General features: G+C 37.9%; 1 protein-coding gene across 1 annotated transcript in view; it reads left to right on the forward strand.

Moving 5' to 3' along the window:
* Positions 1–6: 6 nt before the first annotated feature.
* LOC130549481 (uncharacterized) overlaps positions 7–9917 on the forward strand; it is a 28699-nt gene continuing 18788 nt past the window's right edge. The window contains exons 1-4 of the mRNA XM_057326699.1: positions 7–264; positions 735–1073; positions 2225–2344; positions 3938–4264. Of these exons, the coding sequence (XP_057182682.1) occupies positions 75–264; positions 735–1073; positions 2225–2344; positions 3938–4264 (976 nt within the window). The 5' untranslated portion in view covers positions 7–74. The remainder of the gene's footprint in view (positions 265–734; positions 1074–2224; positions 2345–3937; positions 4265–9917) is intronic.

Here is a 9917-nt window from a genome sequence, read left to right on the forward strand (position 1 = left end):
ATACTAAACTACAGGACACTGACACGATACGGTGGAGGTTTGGAGAAGAAGGCTCTGTCACACTTTTAGTTGAGATGTCTGGAGGTAGGATCACAAATAAAAAAATTGATGATGGGAGATTCAAAGACAGACTGCAGATATTAGACAGTCATACTGGATCTCTCATCATCAAAAACATTAAACACAAACACTCTGGACGATATGAAGCAGAAATCAACCACGCCATTGGAACAGCATACAAGAGATTCAGAGTTACTGTCAAAGGTAAGCATTCATATTTTTGGAGTTTGAATTAAGATGTTGTGAAGTTTGCTTTGAACATGAAATTAAACTGAAGATTCAAAAGGCAAACTGTGTGTGTGACGAAGCCTCTTTGAAAATCACTCCTGGGGCCGGCTGCATAAACTACTTAAACTATTCTCTATTTAAAAGCCCTCAAAAGTGTTTGTCAGGGTGATACTCTCTCCAAGATGTTCTGATGTTCACATTATTCTGCCATGGTTTAAAATGAGCGTGCGAGATGTTTCCATGTTCTCGCACACAAGCAGTAATAAACAGCATGCATGATGGGAGTCAAGGACACGTTCAGATTACTGCCATTGAGTTCAGCTGTAGTAAAGCAGCTTCTGTTTTTGTCTCCACCAATACATTTTTGAACATGGTACTAAAGCTGTGTTTATATCAGCTGACTTTGTTTTGTAAATGTAATCTGTTTGTGAAATTGTTTCTTGTAGATTCTCCACGTGTTATTGGTGCTGGCGCAGGTGATGTGAAGTCAGTGTCAGTGAGTGAGGGAGAATCTGTGACTCTACACACTGATGTCCAAACACACAGAGATGATCTGATACTGTGGAGGTTTGGAGATGAAGGTCTTCTGATAGCTAAACATGATAAAGAAGACAATAAGAGCTCAATATATGATGATGGGAGATTCAGAGACAGACTGACGCTGGATGATCGGACCAGATCTCTCATCATCACAAACACCAAAACCACAGACACTGGACTTTATAAACTACAGATCAGCAGCAACAGAGACACAAAATACAAGACATTCAGTGTTTCTGTCAGTGGTGAGTATCTCAATTCTCTCTCAGTAATGATTATTAATATCATCTGTGTGTGATAAGTCACATCATATCATGAAGAAACACGTCTCCCTTCATATTGAGAGTTCAAATATACTGTCGCTGGAAAGCCACACAAACTGTACGACTCAGTCTCACTTTGCATTTTTCATAAGACTCAGTGTTTTGTCACGGGTGCGTGTGACTGCATCCAGTGCTGAGCAGATCATTCAGTGACAAAGTATCACAAGATTGACCCGACAGTTCTGCTTTTTAATTACTCGAGCTGCCGTGAACTAGAGATGCACAGATACAAGTTCTGCAATTGGATCGGAGTAGAAATTCAGTTGTCAGATGATCCAATCTCAATGTTATTTCTTGTGTCTATAACTCACTTAGTCAAGATTTGAAAGGGTTGTTGTATTTTTAGTTGGAGCACTACTTACACTTCTTAAAATGCTGGATTTGGAAACCATTGCTGATTTAATTTTTTCTTAAATCATTACTTTTGTTCAACCTTCATGTTTTTATGTGGGTTTTGGCAGATAGTTAATTAATAAATAGTATTTTAAAATGCTTGTAAACTTTGACAATATTGCATGTGTTTTGGAGATGCAAGGTTTCAGGGCAACAGTGACGAAATATCATAATAATGTAATAAAAATAAAATAATAATATGATTTGCTGTACTTCTGGATGCTGTATCAAGTGTGAAGTACTTGTATATCTGGACATGTTTAATGTGCTGAGGTCGGTCAAAAAATACTGGAGGTCATGATGAGGGATCCTGCTGAACAACAGGGTTGCCAGATCTGCTTAACAAAACCCACCCAATGACAACACTGCTGGTGAACTCGTCTGTCACAGGCAGTTACGTAACATAAAGAAACTATGTAGGCTACAGGTATCAGATTTGGGTCCGTTCATGCCTCATTGATTTAAGATGGTCATAGAAGATAGCTTGGTGTTATAAGAAAAAATACTGTGACTAAAACATTCTCTTCATCTTTCTCTTCTCTTTAACGTCTCGGCTTAAGAAGGAATCTGATGTAATGTAACGGATCTAAAGAGACCAAATAAAAACTGTACAGTCTTTAGTTGTTATAGCAGGAATACTTGTGTGATATTATTGTAAGTGTTTCTCTCTGTCATTACAGAACCAGATCTATCTGCAGGACAGGTAACAGGAATAATCTTTGGTGTCCTGATGGTTATTGCTGCTGTTGGTGTTGTGATTGTGTATCGCTGCATTAAATATGAACTACAGAAACAAAAGGGTGAGTTTAATCTCCAGCTGAGACTGTCATAAGAAATCATATATATTCATTCTGTTAATATAACGGTGTTTTTCTTATCGTTTCCACATATTTGACTTGATTTGTCTTAAGTTTGGGCATATTGCTCCTGTTTTAATGTTTGTCAATTGAAGGAACACTTCATGACTTTTAACAGATTTGAAAACATTAGACATCGTACACAAGCAGACTTAAATCTTTCTGAACATAAACTTATACAGAAACACAGAATCAACAAACAGAGATATACAGGAGACATGAGATGGAGTCAGACTGTGTGTGAGTGTCAGAAAAACACAAAATGAGTTCATGAGGACGTGATCTTGTGTGGGTGATGCATCATATGATATGATATGATATGATATGATATGATAATAAAATCAGTTTCAAATAGAACAGGCACAAACTGCAACTATTTCTGACTCGTCCAGACTGCAGATCACAACTAAAGTCTGTGCCTGTTGTTTATACTGTACTTATAGTTTTTACATTTTTAAACCACACTTTAGTTTCTACTTTTAATTTTCTTGTTTGGAGAAACTTTGCTTTAATACATCAAAGAAAAGCTTTGGTAGATTTAAAGGTTAGTGTTAATGTTAGTTGATATACATTATTAGTTGTCCTGTGAATCGACAGTAATCCCTGTGAAGTTGTGATTTACAGTGAATTCAGATCCGTAAGAAGCTTTGTTTGTCATGACACAAACCCCTGTTCTACATTCACTGTAACTCACGGCTTCACAGGGTTTAATGCTTTTATCAGACAGTTATTCCATATACAAGGTTTTATTAATAAACACACAGCATCAAAAATAAGATTATATTGAGAACTAAAACTATTTTTACAAGGCAATATAATTCTTCAGAAGCAGAATGAGACACAGTTGTGCAGTAATACTGATGTAATGTGTTGATGATGTGTGTTTCTGGAATTACTTACAACAGTTTCAGATATTTTATAACCCACAAAATATTTTCACTTGAATCTTTTTTTAGATGAGAAACATATTTATAAAATAATTCTGCTCGAGATCATTCACTTAATACAGATAACACTTGACAACAATTTAACTGTGTTCACACCGCCAGTGACTCTGTCGCTAGGTGTCGCTAGTCTCTTGCTTACGAGGTGGTCAGAAGGCGTTCCTAGCTTTGGTTGCTATAGTACATTTACATTTATGCATTTGGCAGACGCTTTTATCCAAAGCGACTTACATTGCATTATCCTATACATTTGTTTTCTAAGTATGTGCAATCCACTGGGATCAAACCCACAACCTTGCTTTGTTAACGCAATGCTCTTACCACTGAGCTACAGGAAAGCTATAGTAACATTTATAAACAAACTCTGCAGTAACTGATGAGAGACGGACCACGTGAGCTCCGCTGATTCACTCCTATTGGTAGTCGCTCCCGAAAGTCAATTGTCAATCCAAAGTCTCTCACAGTGCATTTGTGGTGCACATTTCATCAGTTTGTTTGATTCCTTCTGAACATCTGAGACTGTCGATCATCTTCACCTGAACACTGATGAGTTCTGATGTTTATATTTCTCTCTCTTGTGTTTGTGTGACAGTTGAAGTGATGACGGTGATTGAGGGATATTCTGTCGCTCTAGAGTCTGATGTCACTGAACTCCAGTCTGATGATGTCATCCAGTTGAGCTTTAGAGATGAAGTGATAGCCGCATACAATAAGAACAACAAGATCTCTAGTGTTGTGAGATTCAGAGACAGACTGAAGGTGGATGATCAGACCGGATCTCTCATCATCAGAGACATCAGAACAGAAGACGCTGGACTGTATAAAGTAAAGATAAGCAGCAGCAGTGGAGAGAAATCATTCCTTCAGTTCATCACCTGTGGAGGACCATCATACTCTCAACTCAGTGTTATTGTCAAAGGTAAGATGCTCAAATCTATTAATAATATTTATGTTAATTTCTGCCATTCAGCTCATCAAACACAATGTGCACAACTGAACAAGTCAACAGAGAAACCTCTTCACACTTCAAGCCTGCAGATGACTTAAAGACACAAATACAGCACATGAGTAATAAACACAAATGTTATTTACTGTTATGACACGCGTTCTGGAAAACTTGATGCTGATTGGCCTGTTGCAACATCCCAAGGTCTATTATTCCCCATTAACAACCGCTCAAAACCACTTTAATATATTATACAGTATACTTTATTTACAAATGATTAACAGTCACAGAAGGTCGTCTGCATTCATTACAACTGAGCTAATAAAAGATTTCAAATCAAAATGGGCATTAAATGTGCAAACACAATTCTCCATGAACATATTACACAGATTTATAAAAGTTATAGAACTTCAATATGTAAACATGTGCAGCACACTGTACAGACAATCTTGACTGTGAGCACATACTGTAACATTTGAAGTTTTATACTTGAGACCCCATAAAGCCATTTTAACCCTTGACAACCCATTGACTAATGGTCACCAGCTCACACTGGAAAATTATTTTGCAGATATTTGTCACATATTTCTATGTTAGTAGTAAGTTTATGTTAAAAAAATTAAAGTGATAGTTCACCCAAAAATGAAAACTCTGTCATTATTTACTCGCCCTCAGGTTGTTTCAAACCTGTATAAATGTCTTTGTTCTGCTTAACACATAGGAAGATATTTGTAAGAATGTCAGTAACCAAACAGATCTCATCCCCCGTTTCCTGCCGTAGTAGGAAAAATAAATACTATGGGCTAGGCTTGTTTCAATAGTCGGTTCAAGTTCAAGTTCATTTATTTATATAGCACTTGTTAAACAGCCACACGACTGACCAAAGTGCTGTACATTTCAATTAAAATCACATACATCTCATTTCAAACTACAAAAACAGTAATAAAAGCAAAAACAATAAAAACCAGTGGAAAAAAACAAAAAACATCCTTAATGGTAGGCCAGATCAAATAAATACGTTTTTAGACGAGATTTAAAAATGAGAAAAGAGGGGGCCACTCTGACCTCTATTGGCAGGTTGTTCCACAGCATAGGCCAGCTACAGAGAAAGCTCGGTCTCCTCTACATTTAAGTCTGGACTTGGGAACCATAAGGAGATTCAGGTTGCTGGAACGCAAGTTTCTAATGGGGGTGTAGGGATGCAGCAGCTCTGACAAATAGCTGGGTTCTTGGTTATGCAGGGACTTATAGACCAATAAGAGGGTTTTAAAAACAATACGGTGCTGGACAGCCAACCAGTGAAGGGTCTTCATAATAGGGGTGATGTGGTCATATTTTCGACTTTTTGTAATGAATCTCGCAGCGGAATTCTGAACGGGTAATTTGTGACTGAGCAATACCAAAATACAGTGAGTTGCAGTAGTCCAAGCGTGTGGTGATAAATGCATGAACAACTGTCTCTAACATAGAAGCGTTTAAGAAGTGTTTGATTTTAGACAGCAGGCGGAGTTGGTAGAAGCTTGAGCCAATTACAGTGGAGATATGCTTGTCGAGTTTTAGCGACTCATCGAAGTGGACACCCAAATTACGCACATGAGAGGATCTAAAAGTTGATAAGCAGCCCAAATCAGGACTGGTGGCCTGAGACTGAGCAGACGGACTAAAAAGAATCACCTCAGTTTTATCTTCATTTAACGTTAAAAAATTTTGACCTAGCCAGATTTTAACCTCCTCTATACAGCTTAAAAGGGTATTCAGAGCTGAGGGGTCATTCCTCTTAATGGGTAAATAGATCTGGGTGTCGTCAGCATAAAAATGAAAGGACACCCCATGCCGTCTAAAGATGGAGCCCAGAGGAAGCATGTACAGGGAGAAGAGGGAGGGAGCCAATATTGAGCCTTGAGGCAGGCCACATATGAGTGGGGCAGTGGAGGATGAGAAATTACCTAATCTAACAGAGAAATGTCTGTCAGATAGAAAAGACTGAAACCACTTGAGGACTGTCCCTTTCAGGCCCACAACAGACTCTAAACGGGATATTAAAATAGAGTGGTCCACGGTATCAAATGCTGCTGAAAGATCTAAAAGAACCAGGACCACAGAATCACCAGAATCTGTAGCTAAGAGAATATCATTTAACACTCTAAGAAGGGCTGTTTCCGTACTATGAGCAGGCTTAAAACCAGACTGAAACATTTCTGTAATGCAATTATGTTTAAGGAAGGACTGCAGTTGGTCAAGCACAGTTTTTTCCAATACTTTTGAAATAAAAGGCAAAACGGAAATGGGACGAATATTGTTCAACTTAGAAGGGTCCAGTGAGGGCTTCTTGAGAAGTGGGGTGACAGTAGCTACTTTCAGAGTAGCAGGAACTGAGCCAGTAGAGAGGCATTTATTGACAAAAGACATAAGGCCTGGCCCTACAGTATCAATGATTAGTTTTAGAAATTGAGGGTGTATGGTGTCATGTGGACAGAAAGAGGGTTTCATTTTAGCCGTAGTGTCTTTGAGTGATTGTAGAGTAATGGGTTCAAATTCAACCCAAGAAACAGAATGCGGAGAGAGCAGAGGAGATACAGTCTGGGAGGAATTTACTACGGGTCTCAGGTTTGAAATTTTGTCGATGAAGTGTCTCAAGAAACCCTCACATAGCGCATCAGAGACACCAGCCAAGGTGTTGTCAGTGGGATTGATAACAGAGTTTATAGTAGAAAACAGTATTCTAGGAGTGGATTGGTGTTTTAAAATCAAGTCAGAGAAATAAGAAGCTTTAGCAGATTTTGCAGCGGACTGATAAAATGTTAAACTGTCTTTAAATAACTGAAATGAAATATGCAATTTATCTTTCTTCCATTTGTGCTCTGCCTTTCTACATGCTTGACGCAGAAGACGAGTGTCCGAGTTTTGCCACTGAGCTGTCTTATTTTTGTGCTTATAGTGCTTTAGTGGGGCAGTGACATCTAAAACATCCCGCCATGCAGAATTTAGAAGACTTAAATGCTGGTCAGCATCCAGGTCCGGTAGAGATGAGTCTATAAATAAATGAGAGCTAGACTCTAAAAAACACTGAGTAAAGTTAGGCACAAATTTGGATGAATATGACCGAGATAACAATATATCATTCTTAGTAGCATGAGACACATTAGGAAGTGACATGGAAAATAAAATCGGCTTGTGGTCTGAGAGCATAAAATCAGAAATCTCAATGTCAGAAACATCAAACCCATGAGAGAGTACAAGATCTAGAATGTGTCCCTGGAGATGAGTGGAGTCATTTATCCACTGAACCAAATTAAAAGAGTCAATTAGATTGATAAACTCCTTTGATAGCGGGTTAGACTGGCAGCACACATGAATATTAAAATCACCCACCAACAAAAAGCGGTCGTATTTTATTGCGATATTGCCAATAAGTTCTGAAAGTTGCTGTATGAAGTCCTTTGCTGAGTGAGGGGGGCGATAAATCACCCCGACTAAAACAGGACCATTCCAGTCAAGATGTATTAACTGAGCTTCAAAGCTTGAGCACACATCCACTGAGACAAGCCGACAGCGATCACGAAAAGAGTCTTTTAAAATAGATACTAAGCCTCCCCCTTTCGTATTTTGGCGAGGAGAATTAAAAAAGAAGCAGTCAGCCGGAACCAGGTCAGAAAAAGGAGTTAAATCGCCCACCTTGGTCCAGGATTCGGTGATAAACATAAAATCCAAATTGTGGGTAGTGAAGTAGTCGTTCAGCAGGAAGGTCTTATTCACCAGAGAACGGGCGTTAATTAACCGACATAGTCGGTGTCACTGGTGATCCACGGTGTCCACCTGCCTACCGATTACATCACTTCTCCACCGACCCTCACCGTCATCTAGAATTTGTATAGTAATAAATCACTGAGTTTAGTTAAAGACCAGACTGCATTCAGCGTAAGTGGAACAAGTGTTGCAGCAAAGATCAGCAGCAGGAGTCAGATTTTATTCATCATCTGAGGAGTGTGAAGTGATGACTGACAAGACGATGGCAGAGGATGTAGTACGAATTTTCGTTTTGTTCTAATTTTCAAAAGCCAGTGCTATGCCATTTATTTAACATAAAGTTATTTGTTTCACATTCCTTTTTTATTTGTTTCTTATTTATTTATGTAACATAAACATTTTTCGTTTCGTATTCCCTTCTAATTGGTTTATTATTTCTTTATTTATTTGTTGCACAATGTGTGCCGTGATCACTTGTTTTTGCGAAAAGGCAACTTATCTTACGTAAATGTTCTTTATTTTTGTTTCTTATTTATTTTTTGCTTAATGTGTGCAATTTTGCTCATTGTACTTGTTTATAGTTTTGTGTGTTTTTATTAAGAAAGATATTAAACCCACCATTAATTCATGCAATTGCCGTTCCCAAATTGCTGCTGTTTTAAAACTGAAAGTATAATGCATCATGCGCAGGGCCGCATCTTCGACCACCCCACATCAACCCCCACCCCCGGTGTCACCGGTACAACCGTTGTTTTTACACGTCGATTAACTGTTGGGAAAATTTCATCACCACAACATCCCTACTATGGGCCCGATTTTACCGATCTAAGCGCATGGTCTAAAGCCAGGGGCGTAGCCAGAACTTTTTTATAGAGGTGGCCAGGTAAGACCCGGTGATTTTATTAGGGTGACCAAAAAATCCTTACAGACAGAAATTCTTTAACTTCAACTGTAATTTACACCAATTCTTCATTACACATAGTTTGCTGGTCAAAAACATACACAAAGAACGTAAAGTAAACAATTTATTTGCAATGCTTTCATGTGCTAACATTATTTTTAAATAATTTGCTAGCTATCATTTGCAGTAAGTTAGCATTTTTTATAGAAAATAAACACCCCAACTTAAACTTTGGCGAAAATATAATGAATGAATGAAATCCAGTTAAACAAGACTGATTTTACTGACCTGGAGCCGGCTGCACCAGCGTAAGTTACAACTGAGCCAACTGTAGTTTTGACTTAAACGGGCACTAAGTTACAACTTACGCACTACAAAATATTTTTGAGTTGCACCATTCAACTTAGTTGAAGCGTAATGTTATGTATAAACTAAATATTTACGGAAGCCTCCTAACGGAATAAGCTCTTGTTTCACTCGACATTCTTCAATGATTTACACACATGATAATGCTGACATTTACAGTCACTTACCTTTTAAAATAAGAACATTATGTGATGACATTTAATTTTTGACTGCTCTAACACGAACCGTCCTAGCGCGCCTCCGTGTGTGTATATCTGCCTGTGTTGTGCAGGTCAAAATGAAATAATCTTCTTTTTATTTAATTGGCGGTTTGCGGTAAAATGAAATCACCCATATTGCATGTCATTTATTATTGCATTAAGTAGGCTGTATTGTTTTAAACAGCATTTGTTTATTAATCTACTTTTAAATATGTTATTAATGAAAGGTAGTATTCTATAGGGCTGTCACGATTCTAAAATTTGGCTGACGGTTAATTGTCTAGTAAATCATTGCGATTATGACGATTAATTGTCTGTTTTAGGGCTTTGACGATTATGACAATTAATTGTCTGTTTTAGAGCTTTGACATTTAATTCTCATACATTTTTTATTCAGCTTTGAAAGGACCAT

This window comes from Triplophysa rosa, unplaced genomic scaffold (assembly GCF_024868665.1).
Source record: "Triplophysa rosa unplaced genomic scaffold, Trosa_1v2 scaffold122_ERROPOS1645957, whole genome shotgun sequence".
Taxonomy (NCBI): Eukaryota; Metazoa; Chordata; class Actinopteri; order Cypriniformes; family Nemacheilidae; genus Triplophysa; species Triplophysa rosa.